The sequence below is a fragment of the Phycodurus eques genome, chromosome 21, assembly GCF_024500275.1.
Source record: "Phycodurus eques isolate BA_2022a chromosome 21, UOR_Pequ_1.1, whole genome shotgun sequence".
In the NCBI taxonomy this organism is placed as follows: Eukaryota; Metazoa; Chordata; class Actinopteri; order Syngnathiformes; family Syngnathidae; genus Phycodurus; species Phycodurus eques.
The window spans coordinates 2,155,901-2,170,064 of record NC_084545.1 but is presented as its reverse complement, the minus strand read 5'-3'; the positions used below and the strand labels follow the sequence as shown (position 1 = coordinate 2,170,064).

Genomic DNA, 14,164 nt, shown 5'->3' with positions numbered 1-14,164 from the left:
CGATTTGATTTGATATATATATATATATATATATATATATATATATATATAACATGACTCACAACACCCCGGCAAGGTTCAAGTCCAAAGTGTGGAAGCAACTTGGATTTTAGATGAAAAATATCATTGAATCGAACTGTATCGAATCGAAGTGCAAGCCCATTGAATCAAACTGAATCAAATCGGTCAACTATCAACTATATATATATATATATATATATATATATATATATAAAACATGAAATCATGACACACCGGGAGCTGAGCGAGGAACAGGAGGAGGAAGACAGACGCATTCAGCAGTCAAGCAAGCAGGAGGAGATTGCGAGATGGTAAATCCGACTAATCCCGAGTCACCTTGACGATGCGTCAGAAGCAAACACCCTCGTCCATCCGTGCGACACCCTCCATTACACACCTTCCTTCGCCCCGACCATCCCTCCGTCTCATCCTCACTAGCCAATCGCAGGCTGCTCCTTTACGTTTGCCCTCTTGTTTGGACTCACACGTTCCATGTCGTCGTGGAACGTAGTCAGGAAAATAGAACGGGGCCTCTCCAGCGTTGGGGGTTTACAAGACATTTGTCCAAGGTACCCCTCAGAAACCTCATGCCAATAAAACTACCATGTGTACCCCTTAAATGCCACAAGAACTAAAAAGTTGACTATTTTAAAGAGAAAAAAAGTTGTGGATAACAATATATATATATATATATATATATATATATATAAATTTGCAATATTTTGAGATCAAAGTTGTCATTTTTCAAGATTTTTTTTCTTCTACTCGTCACAAGAACTAAGACCTATTTCGTCAAGGTGAAAATTTGTAATCTTACGATAATAAAGTTGAATTTTTCCAAGGTAAAGTCACAATGCTATGATATTAAAGTCAAAGATTAACAAGTGGAGGAAGGCCTATTTTAACTTGTGAATTTCAAAAAGACAACTTTATTCTCGGAATCCTTAGGATTCTTTTTCCTGTAATACACCTATTGATCTAAAAAAACAAAAAACTATTCTTAGGAAGAGATGAGTAATTGGTTATTCTGCTAAAATATCTTTCAATTTATTATTATTATTCCCAGCAATTTTTCAACATGCTACTTCTTCTACATTTCTCAACCGATTCAAACCAGTCCAACTTTAAAATTTTCACAGAAATTGAGTCTAATTATTCTCTACGGACGATGTAATGATTACTACTTAGTACTTATGGTATTGTTTATCTGGTTTTATGTTTTGTTTATAAAAATATGTAAAGTTGTGGAAGTGCCTTCCTTGTTCTGTACGCATCAGTAAAAATATGAAACAATGAAAATATTCCAGAAATTTCTGACATCTTTGGAACCATTTCCCCACATTCCCCAAATTTGGACTTTTTCCCATAATTCCACGTTTTTCATGAAAACAATTCCCTCATCCAATTCCACATCCACCACATTCAAATAAATCCAATCTCAGAACATTCACAGCATTTCTGACATCTTGGGAACCATTTTTGCCAAGTCCCATTTTTTTTTTCCATGCAGACATTTTACATATTTACTTTCACGGACCCCCAAACTACGGCTCAGGGAACCCTGGCGGTCCCCAGACACCTGTTTGAGACCCCCTGAAATGGATGATGCGTATTAATTTGTCGTGTCTTCAAACTGTTGACCGTCACCCCCGGTTGCCGTGACGACCGGCCAGCATCCGCATCCTCGTCGGAGCCGTCCTAACGCATCATGTGCCTTCACGGCTGACTCGCTAAGTCAAAGTGAGCGTTGTTCGATTATACACACACGCACACACTGAGTGTCCGTGGAGTGTTGCATCCTGGGTAATGAATAGTTTATTACCCTGCGGAGCTTCGCCCCCGCCTCGTCAACACACGAGGTGCGTGAAAAGCTACTTAAAAAGATGGATGTTTCATTCTTTTATGTTGGGAGTCATCTGCTGTGATGCGCTTGTTGGACACTTTTATTGATGACTTTCCACTGATGACTTTCTTTGTGCTCGCCTACCCCCTCGCGGCCGTTAGCGGAACAGCACGCGCGAGAGAGAGCGCAGGTGGAAGCATGAAAGCTGGATGATGGGGTCCTGCTGGCACTAAAAGCAGAAAAACTAATGACGATGCAAGCTGTTCTCTGCGTGAAGACCATGCCCTGCTCCACTGCTGTAAAAAAAAAAAAAAAAAGCTAAAAAAAAAAACGGACGCTACTTTGTTTAGCATCTTTCTTCTGTCAACGCATGGTAGAGCTATATCCACTTAAAGCCACACCGCGACAACGAGGCGCTCTAAAGCAGCCACGCTGGGTGCCACATTAGACTTAAAAAAATTATAATAATTATCTCACTCCTCCGCGTTCTCTCTGTGACGTGCATGCACTCAGGGCCGACAACGAGGCGCTCTAAAGCGGCCACGCCAAACCCAAACCCCCTGCCCGCTTGGTGTCTGAGACGGGAAAAAAAATGAAAATCCCGACTCACTGCTGTTATGTCCTTCTCTGCGTGACATGCGCACACTCAGGGTCGACAAGGCGCTCTAAAATGGCCACACCAACGGAGTAACCAAAGGGGAGATTGTTCTTGTGTCATCTTTCTCTATATATTTCTGCACCGTTATTTAATTATACTGCGACATCAATGCTATTCTTTAGCCCGTCTATGGTGTTTTGTGGCATTAAGCGCTAGCATTAGTGCTCGTGGACTTTTGCAACATGATGACGATGTGTTTGCTTAAATGTGTTTGTCTTCAGCTGAAGCTGAACTTAAGCAGAAATTAAGCAGCATTTTTTTCATATTTACCTCCTCCTGCCACATTTCTCAAACGTCACGTTTCATTCCAACTTCAAGTCTGAAATGTTTCATTTCAACACTTTCATTAATTCCAAAGCATTTCAGTTCCGCGTCAGCAGCATGAAACTCGCTAGTTGTTTTACATGCATCTTTTTTCATCTATGAGAGAAAAAAACAAGAGCTGTTTTCATTTCAGATTTTATGCGGTGAGAGATAAAAAAAAAAAAAATTGTTGACTTTTTCCACCTGCATTTGTTTGACAGAGGGCGCGCGCGTGCGCATCACAGCATGACGATCAGCGTGGAAACATCTGCTCTCGCATCGCAAACCCTTTAAACACACACACACACTACACACACGCACACACACACACGCTAGCGTGATGGAAGACGCAGTTCTACCCTTGAACAACAGATGTCGCCACTACACAGGTTTATGTCTTTTGACAACCAATTTGTGGAAGTGCACAGTTGTGCAGCCAGGCGGTTCTGGTAGTCCACTCCAAGATCATGAGCTCTTAGAACGTTTTTTTTTAAACGACCAGAACGTCCTTGATCACCACTAGAGCTTGCAACACTTCGAAGACTGTTTTGCCACATATCGCCATTTAACAAGATGCTATTATTGCATTGTTGTACTCGTGCTTCAAATTTGTATTATGACAACTCAACAATGATACAGTATCTTTTCTGATGTCGTTAATTATTCATTTGAAGAAATTGCAGTCATCACTTCTTTTCAGAGAGAAATCCTTGTCTTTTCACACATAGCTCTTGTATGTTTCCATAGCAACTCAGCAGGTCGGGCACCCAACAAAGCAGAAACAGCACAAGCGCTGATGGACTGAATCTAAATTCAATTATATATACACGGACCGAGCACACATGTGCTTAACGATCAAATCCTGATGAATTCTGATGATGATGATGATGATGATAACAAGTCAGCTAAATGTTCATCAAGCCACTATCTATGTTTGTGTTTGTGTTTGTGTGCAGCTGCAGCTCACCACATAGAGAACATAAAAGCTCATCACTGACCGCACACACCAACACCACAAGGAAGAAAACACCATAAACTGACTTACATGTAGAATGTACCATGCTTGGTTACTTTATTTTCTCATTGTATTTTACATGTATTTGATTTCATAATGAAAATTTTATAATTCTATATATGTTTTATTATTATTACATTTGTTTTCATTTATTTATTTTATTTCACTTTTATTTGTAATTTGCTTGTATTTTATTTTATGATTATATTTATATGAATATATATATATATATAAATTAATTTGTATTTATTTGATTTTTTAACTGTTATTTTTAATTTACAATTTATATGTATTATTATAACAATAAGAGTAATTATTGTAATTATTAAATGTATTTAATGAGTACATTTTGTTCTATTTTAATTTTACATTGATTTTATGTTATATTTAGTGTTATAATTTGTACTTGACATTTATCTTACACTTAGATTTACATGTTATAATTTAATTTGATAAAATGTAGTTTTTCGTTTGAGTCTTTAATATTTTATTTTGTTTAGTCTTTTTCTTTGACCTCAATCTTTTCAATTTCAATGGAGTTTAATCTCAGATGTATTTCATTTCATCTTATATTTAAGTAAATAAGAAAGAAGTCTTGACCATGGAGAAAGACTTTGGACTTTGGACTCTTTGAAACTGTAAGAGTTACTCCGTGATTTTGTTCTTCAATTCAGATGTCTTGCTCGGCTCCACACAAAATGGATGGATAGATTAAGAAAGCACAAGCGCCGCTTTCATAAAGCTGACATTTAAAATGAACACAGAATGGCTTTTAAGCAATCAACGTCCTGGAACGCGACTTCAGGAAGGGCACGCAATTACGAAACTTCACTTCGAACAATCATTTCTTTTTTGATGTTTGAGTATGCAAATTGGGCTTTCTTGATGGTCAACCTGCACTTTCACTTTCACATTTTCAAAGTTTGCAGTTTAAAAAGAAAGAAACAAAAGTAAAGCAACTGTATTTATATAGCGCATTTCATACACAATCTGCTTTACATGATTAAAACCATTTAAAAACAAAGGGGAAAAAACAGCTTGTAAACATTTAAAACAAAGAGAATAAATAAATTAAATTAAATACAAATACAATTAAAACAGAATACAGTGCAAGAAAGATCATTTAAAAGTGGAAATACTCTAAATAGCATGGGAAAAAAGAAGAGTTTTAAACCTGAACTTAAAAACACGCACACTTGGGGCTGACGTCACTTCTGTTGGCAACTTATTCCATTTGTGTGTAGCATAACCGCCACATACTGCTTCACCATGTTTGCTTTGGACTCTGTGCTCTGTGCTCCTACTGGGTTTATATTCCATTAGCATTTCATTCATGTATTCAGGACCTAAACAGTTTAGTGATTTATAGACCAGTAGGAGAACTTTAAAATCTATTCTAAAACGGACTGGAAGCCAGTGTAAAGACTTTAAAATTGGAGTAATATGCTCTGATCTCTTTTTTTCTGGTCAGAACCCGAATGAGCTGCAGCTGTTTAAGAAGAACGTTACAATAGTCAAGTCTACTTGAGATAAAAGCATGGATGAGCTTCTCCTGGTCTGCTTGGCACATGCAAGCCTTCACTCTGGATATGTCCTTCAGATGGTAAAAGGCAGTTTTAGTAATTTATTTGATATGACTGTTGAAAGTCAGCTCGGAATCTATCAGAACACCAAGGTTTCGGACTTGGTCATTGGTTTTTAAAGAGAGTGACTCCAGGTATTTACTCACAGCAATTCTCTTTTATTTATTGGCCAAAACAATCATCTCAGTTTTGTTGTGGTTTAAGAAGAAGAAGCAAAAAAAAAAAAAAAGGAATCATCAGTTCCAGTGACAATGCGGCGTTCCATGCAGTGACGCTGAACCGGTGTCCCATTGCCATGGAAGTGGAAGGATGCTGCCTGTATTTTTGTGCAGTATTTCTATAATTGGGATGTGTTAGTAGTGGCGCCACTGCCAGTAGGGGTCGCTAAGCGTCACATATTTGTTGTGGCGTCACACTGTGACTTAACAGTTCAAGAAGTACAGTGTGTGCGCGCTCCAGTCGTGTTGTGCGTGATTTGGGCATTATTTTGATAGTTTGTGTGTGTGTCCCCCCCCTGCCCCCCCCCCACAATACGAGCGAGCGAGCAGGCGAGCGGGCAGTTCCGGCCCCTAATCCGAGGGAGCACGGTGGGCTAATTGGCGCCCATCGCCACCAATTAGCCCATCACGGCCGCACCGGCCGCGCACCGCCATTTACCACATTTATGAAACGGGCCGCTCTCATGCATTAGCGTTTGATTGGCGCGGCGAGCGTACGTGCATGGAAACAACATGCTCGCCGAACCGCGAGGGCTGAGTGTGTGTGTGTGTGTGTGTGTGCGTGTTCAGCTTGACATCCGCTGCTAACCACTGGTGAGCAGGAACAAACAGCAAATGCTTCATTTCATTTCGTGAATCTGCGTATTACTTGAGCATTTCTTTTTTCGACCGACTTTTTCACCTTTCCTCCTTCCAATTGAAAACAGATATCTGTACTTTCCACTCCTTACTTTGTCCACACATACAGCGGGTACGGAAAGTATTCAGACCCACTTAATGTTTCACTCTTTTTTTTTTTTTTTTTTTTTTTTATATCGCAGCCATTTCATGTGTCTTATGCTGAGGAGAGGCTTCCTTCCGTCTGGCCACTCTGCCATAAAGCCCCGACTGCTGGAGGGCTGCAGTGGTGGTTGACTTTCTCGAAATTTCTCCCATCTTCCGACTGCATGTCTGGAGCTCAGCCACAGTGACCTTTGGGTTCTTCTTTACCTCTCTCACCAAGGCTCTTCTCTCCCAATTGCTCAGTTTGGCCATCCCTAGGAAGGGTTCCGATCGTCCCAAACGTCTTCCATTTCAGGATTACGGAGGCCACTTTGCGCTGAGGAACCTTAAGTGCAGCAGAATCGTTTTTGTAACCTTGGCCAGATCTGTGCCTTGCCACAATTCTGTCTCTGAGCTCTTCAGGCAGTTCCTTTGACCTCATGATTCTCATTTGCTCTGACATGCACCTTGAGCTGTAAGGTCTTATATAGACAGGGGTGTGGCTTTCTCAATCAAGTCCAATCGGTATAATCAAACACAGCTCGACTCCAATAAACCTGTAGAACCATTTTCAGGATGATCAGAAGAAATGGACAGCACCCGAGTGAAATATATGAGTGTCACAGCAAAGGGTCCGAATACTTATGGCTGTGTGATATTTCAGTTTTTCGATAAAATGGATGGATGACTTGTGGAGTTAAAAGGGGACAACCATTTACTCTTTGTTAACGAGGCCTTAACCAAAGGTTTACCTTATATCAACATTGAGCGAACAATGAATTAACACAACAAGGAGTTAGCACTGAGTTATCAAAGACTCAATATTGTCTTAACGAGGCGTAAACATTGGGGGGGAAAGGTCTTAAAAGGCAATAAGATTGACCATGGGTTAACATGAACAAGGTGTTAACACTGAGTTAACATTGGGTTTACAAGGCTTTAACAAGTAGTTAATATTGAGTTAACAATGAGTTCACAGAATTACCAATGAGTTCATAAGAAGTTAACAAAGCGTAAATATTGAGGTAAATTAGTTACATTCAATTTGATTTCACATTGAGAAAGCATGCAATTAACATTGAGTTAACACTGAGTTAACAAGGAGTTAAGATGAATTAATATCAAGGGAAGGAACGAGTTAGTGGCAGTTCTTTGCCGCAGAATTAAAAAAGAGTTAATTCACGATAAAAAGTCGCTTTAAAAAAAAAAAAAAGGGTTCGAGTTAAATGTATGCCGCAGCTCTCTATTGTCACTGCTACCAATGCGATGAAATCAGCCAATTACACCGGATAATTGTATTTAAACACTTTGATAGCTTTTGAACACTTTATTTGCCCAAGTTTTCAGATTCCAACTGCGTGACCTCAACCTCCCAGTGACAAAAAACAAAAGGAAACTCATCAATATGTTAATTAAACGTCTATTCAACAAATTTAGCTTCGGGCCACAAGTAGACAATAGAAAGAGCGAGGTAAAAAAAAAAAAATGTCCAGATGTTCTCAGCACAAACTTTAATGAATTCCTCTCATTAATTAAATGCTCCATCTGTCAGCACCAATATTTTGAATGCGTATTCCGGCCCTGAATGATCATCTGCTTTCCTCCCGGCTCCGTCGCCGTGGAAACCAAAGTATTGCGAGGCTGCAAGAGTCATCACGTTTGGAATTCAGGGAGTTTTACTTTATTTATGATTACATTATTTCATTATTAGATAACCCTAACCCTGACAGCAAGTCGTCCATTCCGTTTGAATATGTAGTCACATTTGCGCTGCGGGTAAACTGAAACTGTTCTTCCTATTGACTTTGTTCCTTCCTTCTCGAGAGCTGGCCCGTACGGCTTCAAAAGAAATGTGTTTCTTTCCTTTGTTGGATCGGCGGCACGGTGGGCGACTGGTTAGAGCGTCAGCCTCACAGTTCTGAGGACCCGGGTTCAATCCCCGGCCCCGCCTGTGTGGAGTTCGCATGTTCTCCCCGTGCCTGCGCGGGTTTTCTCCGGGCACTCCGGTTTCCTCCCACATCCCAAAAACATGCATGAATTGGGGACTCTAAATTGCCCGTAGGTGTGAATGTGAGTCCGATTGGTTGGTTGTTTGTTTGTTTGTTTGTTTGTATGTGCCCTGCGATTGGCTGGCAACCAGTTCAAGGCGTACCCCGCCTCCTGCCCGATGCTAGCTGGGATAGGCTCCAGCACTCCCGCGACCCCAGTGAGGAGAAGCGGCTCAGAAAACAGATGGATGGATCGTCTTTGTGTTGATTTCTTCACATTTCTCTTGGCTGCAGGACTTATGTAGAAGTTCGATTTTTCTGTCCAATCTGATTTAAGCCTCGATGTGTTGCCATGTCAATCTAATCTGCCCGGAGACTTCAGAATTGAAACTTCAACGATATTAGTAATGGGACTGATTCTTTAGCCATTTCGATTTTCAAATTGGCACCTCATGCCTGTCAGCTGGCCCTTGATGACATCAGCATCAACATCTGTCCACTGATTGGTTGGTCAGAGTGAACCAAGTTGGACTAGCAAAACACATCTGTAGCGCTCTTTCCACATTTAATAATCATCATGTCTGGTAAGTGTCATGTATTTTTTTTTTTCCAAATGTTTGATGTACGTGGCACTGTTATGTGCTGTTGTTATATTGCATTTTTACAAACATGGTATTTGTGGTTTCTATCAATGCGAGGTGATAGTGACAGTTGGGTAAGTGCCCACAAAACGGCAAATGTACCAAATGCTCAGTCTGCTTTTCCAAGATACTTGATGTTTTCTACCTGTGACAGAAGTAGTATTTTCATGACACCGTCAGGCTGCTTTTATGCAAATGAGTGTGGAGGCTGTTGTTGTTTGGCGGGAGACCGTCGCAGCAAAGTGATTTGGGGAGGGTTTGAGTGGTTTTATCTGGAGGGCACAACGCGAGCAAGGCGGCTTGACACCAAAGATGGCGATAGAAGAAGAAGAAGAAATACAAAAAAAAAATTGTAATCTACCACAGTAGGAAACAAACGCACACACTTTTCTGTGCTGCTAATGGAAATGTTTGGCCAGTTGTTTATATGGTGTTTGGAGTCTGAAAATACAAACATTTGCTGATTTTTGAGTTTATTCTTCTTCTTTTTTTAAACGGTTAACTTTGGCCATTTGTTCCCGTGACAATAAGACATCTGAAAACAAAAACATTTGAATACTGATTGAAAACCAAACTGAAACCAAACCCTCGCCCTCCCAAAAAAAAAAAAAAAAAAAACACCATTAAAAAACTGACTTGAAGCCAACTTGAAATTAAAGCAGATGATAACTGTTATCGTTTTTGCCTTGAAAAGGATTCTCAGTTTATGTAGCTTACTCAAAGGAGTTTGTCATGGGGGAGGGCATCTGGGTGTATATGTTTTTTCCACATAAAGAGATCTCTTCAGAAAATTTTATGAGCTTCTGAATGTTCCTATAATGTAGTTTAAATCAAAGACACTGAAGATGTTTATGAAAAACATGTTCTTTTCATGCATTGATTCAAGCACTCGCTGATGATTGATGTTCTTCAATGACGTCATTGCTTTGACTTAATTCAATGACGTTTTCTTTTTGTAATGGTTAAAAACATGGAAAACGCTCCTCCTGCACTTGTTTTTTTGGGGGGGGGAATTAATTATGAAGCTTGAATGCAGCTGAATGAACATCCATTTGTCACAATACATACGGCTTAGCAATCTTTTTCTTCCCCAAGTTTTCAATAATTCATAATCAGTGATTTATGTTGTGCAAATAAAGACAACTCAAAGTATATTTCAAGACACAGGTGATGTTTTATTCAACTTTTTTTTGTTTTTTCAGCAGGGTCTCACAAATGTTGCATTAATCAACATGAACCAAACACCAAATCAAATCATATTTACATACATGAAATGAGCTAATTTCAGATTCTAGCAATTCTAAAGTCTGGCCTATGTCTCATCTCTGACAATTTCCAAAAAGTTTTTTTCCACATGGCAATCCCCCAAGACCTCTTTTCCTCGTATCGCCCCAGCAGCCACGCGTGGTCTTAATTACGAATGAGATGTGACACGACGGCCGCTCCATCGTTATCGACGCTCGCGTAGCCGGCGAAGCGCGGCGGGCTGTGACCAATGCGGCCGTTCAGCTCGACGGACGGCTCGCGCCGAGCAAACACCACGAGGACGCGGCGCAACGGCGCATCGACACAATTACAGCTTTGCACGAACCGATGAAAGCCACCACCTAGACGTCAATTTAAAGAGTGTTCACCTGGAGGGTCCAGTCGCAGGTCACTTCCACATCGGCTCAGCGTGATCATTTGTGAGCGAGTTTGGGTGAAAAAGTCGATCTAGACTAGAAGTTCTCAAACTGTACAACCAAACCAATGACTTCTCTCTATCATAGCTCGATGTATAATGCGTAATATAAAAACGATATATATATGATGTATAATCACAGAAGTCTGACATTCCTGCATAAATGTAGTTTTTTTTTTTTTTTTTAAATAAATGATGTATAATTACAGGAATAAAGTCCCATTATATGCTTTAGAACAAATGGCGTATTTTTAGTTATCCTATTTCTTTAAGAATAAAAAGCGTATTTTTTTAAGAAGTCCTACTTTTTTTTTTTTTATCGATTCATTATCGGAAGAGTACTTTTTGAGTACAAATGAAGTGGAATGTCAAGACATTGATAAGTCAGGCTCATTCAGCTGTTTTGCGCAAGTGGTGATTGTACTTCATCGGAGCTCGGCGAGAACTCTGTATGAGCGCAACAAGCCATCGTTTGTGTGCTCTCTCTCGGCTCATGATTGCCCGAGGCCACGTTCCCGGCTTTTTGGGTGGAGGGGTGAAGGGGAGTGGTGCGGGGAGGAACCGCTAGTCCCACCGCAACGGCAGAGACACTTAAAGTCTTTGTAGCGAGCGTATGTTTGTTGAATTGTTACGCCGACTCAGTCGGTCAGGTGCAGTCGCCGCTTTTCCTTTTTCATTCCTCTCTGATCAGATGACCCGACATCGCTTTGCAGAATTCCTGTTTTGTCCCACACGGTCCCTCAGGGGCATGCATGGGGAAATTAGCATAAGGCTGAAATTGTCAATTTTCCATCTGCGCTGTGTGGACAAAACTATTGGGACACGGCTCTAAATCAATCAGGGACTCAAGCACTCGTTGGAGATGAACCATATATATAAAGTCTTCCCCAGAAGAATACATGTAGGTGTCCCAATACCTTTGTCTCATCGGTGTGGTTTAATTACATTCAAGACCATCTTGGGCAAAATACACACGCACATCTATGTGATCTTCATTTGAAATGTGAGGATGAAGATTTTTTTAGTCCACGTTCTTTGCACTTTGAAGGAAGGCTCGCTTGGTAAAACCAAGTCCCCCCCCGGGAACCCGATCAAAGCCGAAAAGTTGAAAGAAGTTCACGGGCACGCAAGGGTGTTTGAGCAGCAGAAGATCGACTTGAAGGTCTTCCTCTTCTCCTGAAGGAGATCCTGGAGGCAACGATGATGGGATCGATGATGCATTTTGTTTCGTTTAAAACATGAGGTTGAAGATGTTTCAGTCAACATTTGTCCTCAACTTTGCACTTCGAAGGAAGGCTCCCTTCGTAAAACCAACCGCAGGTCAACCCGATCAAAGCCGAAAAGCTTAACGTTCACATGCACACGAGGGTGTTGGAGCAGAAGATCATCTCCCTGAAGGTCTTCCTCATCTCCTGGCTCCTGAAGGCGTAGATGATGGGGTCGATGACGGAGTTGCACATGATGAGGATGAGGTACATGTTGAAGTGAGACATGAAGCAGGTGCAGTAGGGGTTGCGGGGGCAGCTGATCATGAGGACGAGGTGCAGGAAGAAGGGCGCCCAGCACACCACGAAGACGCCCAGCAGGATGGTGAGCGTGATGGCGCCCTTCATGTTGGCGCGTTGTTGGACCGGCGCCTGGCCCGGCAGTCCGGCGATGCGCTTCATGTGCAGCCGCGCCAGCAGGAACATGTGCACGTACAGCGAGGCCATGAGCACCAGCATGGTGAAGAACATGCCGATGAGGCACACCAGCACGGTGGTGCTCTCCGAGTAGATGATGAAGAGGACGCCCGACGCGACGCAGCAGGTCCAGATGCTGCCGATGACCAGCGTGGCTCTCCTCAGGGTGACGATGTTGTGGTAGCGCAGCGCGTAGAAGATGGTGATGTAACGGTCGACGGCGATGGCCAGCAGGCTGCAGATGGACGCCAGCAGCGAGCTGCAGATCATGGAGTCGAAGACGTTGTCCATGCACTTGATGAGCTGCACCGGGATGTTCAGCGTGCCGCCTTTGATGAGCGCGATGACGATGGTTTCCGAGGCGTTGGAGGCACTCACCAGCATGTCAGCCACGGCCAGGCTGCAGATGAAGAAGTACATGGGCGAGTGCAGGTTCTTGTTCTTGACGACGGCCAAAACCACCAGGACGTTCTCCAGCAAGCTGATGATGCCCAGAGTCAGGAAGACCTCAGTGGAGATCAGCAGCTGGTCATAACATCCCGCCGAAGAATCCCGCTCGGGAACCTGCGGGTCCTCTTTGGGGAGCGACGTTTGGCTGCGGTTGCGGTAGCCCGGGATCAGACCTTCCTGCCCCGTGCCGTTCATGATTCCTTCCTCTTCTTAAAAACTCTCCGCAGACCCCATTTTTAAGAGGGCCGCTTTCTGTTTGCCCCCTAACCTCGCCGAACAATCTCCTCCGAGGTTGTTCCTCACTCGACCAGAGTGAGCTTGGCGAGCAAGTGCAGGGAGGGCCGACCCTCTCGTTTACTCGCCGCTATTATATGCCCCTCTTCCTTCCACACACACACACACACACACACACACACACACACACACACATGCACTGCTCTCAGTGCTCTTCTTTCCCATTGGCTGGTGGAGCAGCTGTGAGGTGGGCCGGCAATAGAGAGAATGTTCATGAATGAAGAGATTGAGGGGAAAAACAAGCAGATGCAAATATTGTTGCTAAGCACGTGAAGACTCAAAATCGCGATGAAGAAAAAGAAGAAGCCGCCGAACAGCATTGACAAAATCTGCAGTCTCTGCGCCAAAGTCGTCGGCGAGGGCAGAGGCTCGTCGAATAAAGACCTCCGCATTCTTCAAGGCTGCGCGGGGGAAGAACGTTCCTCACGCAACGGCTTGAGAAAAGGGCCTTGAAAGACGAGTGCTTAGTCAAACGTTCGCTGCGTCTTCCTTGTGCAGTATCACCAAACTCTCGCCGTCATGAAAGTCAAGCAGCATTTGAGGATGCAAACAAAAGTTGCGAGGAGGTTTAATGAGGTCTAGAGATTCAGTTCGGTTAAGATGAGTTACACAACAAAAATGTATATACGAGCAAGTTTTGCTTACAGAAAATGTAGAACTGACTAACAAAGTTGGTCACTACGAGCAATCAAACACATGAGTCGTCCTTAAGGTCAGGTTATCACTGAGTCCTCTTATTGTGCGTACGTCAACCGGTTGGAGGTTGGACTCGTCGGGAGACGTGTTAGCGCCGGGCAGGTTGTTTTTCAGCTATTGCAATGATGATATAATAAAATACATCCCGTCAGCCATAGCTTGGAGTCCGCAAAATAGTTTGCAATAAACTATTTGTGAACATTTAAAGAAGTGCATACCTACATATGGGGACCTACATAACAATAAAACAAAATATACTAAACTAATTATTCCCCCCAACCATAACTTTGGGCCAATTAAAAGCGCTGATTGTGACGTATCGTCACTTA

The 14,164-nt window shown here is 42.3% G+C and overlaps 1 protein-coding gene across 1 annotated transcript; it reads right to left on the bottom strand.

The window, feature by feature from the left end:
* Positions 1–11,998: 11,998 nt before the first annotated feature.
* Positions 11,999–13,191, bottom strand: mc4r (melanocortin 4 receptor). The gene has a single exon (XM_061666109.1). It carries the CDS (start codon positions 13,038–13,040, stop codon positions 12,066–12,068), a length of 975 nt encoding a protein of 324 aa, XP_061522093.1. The 5' UTR covers positions 13,041–13,191; the 3' UTR covers positions 11,999–12,065.
* Between the last annotated feature and the right edge of the window lie 973 nt (positions 13,192–14,164).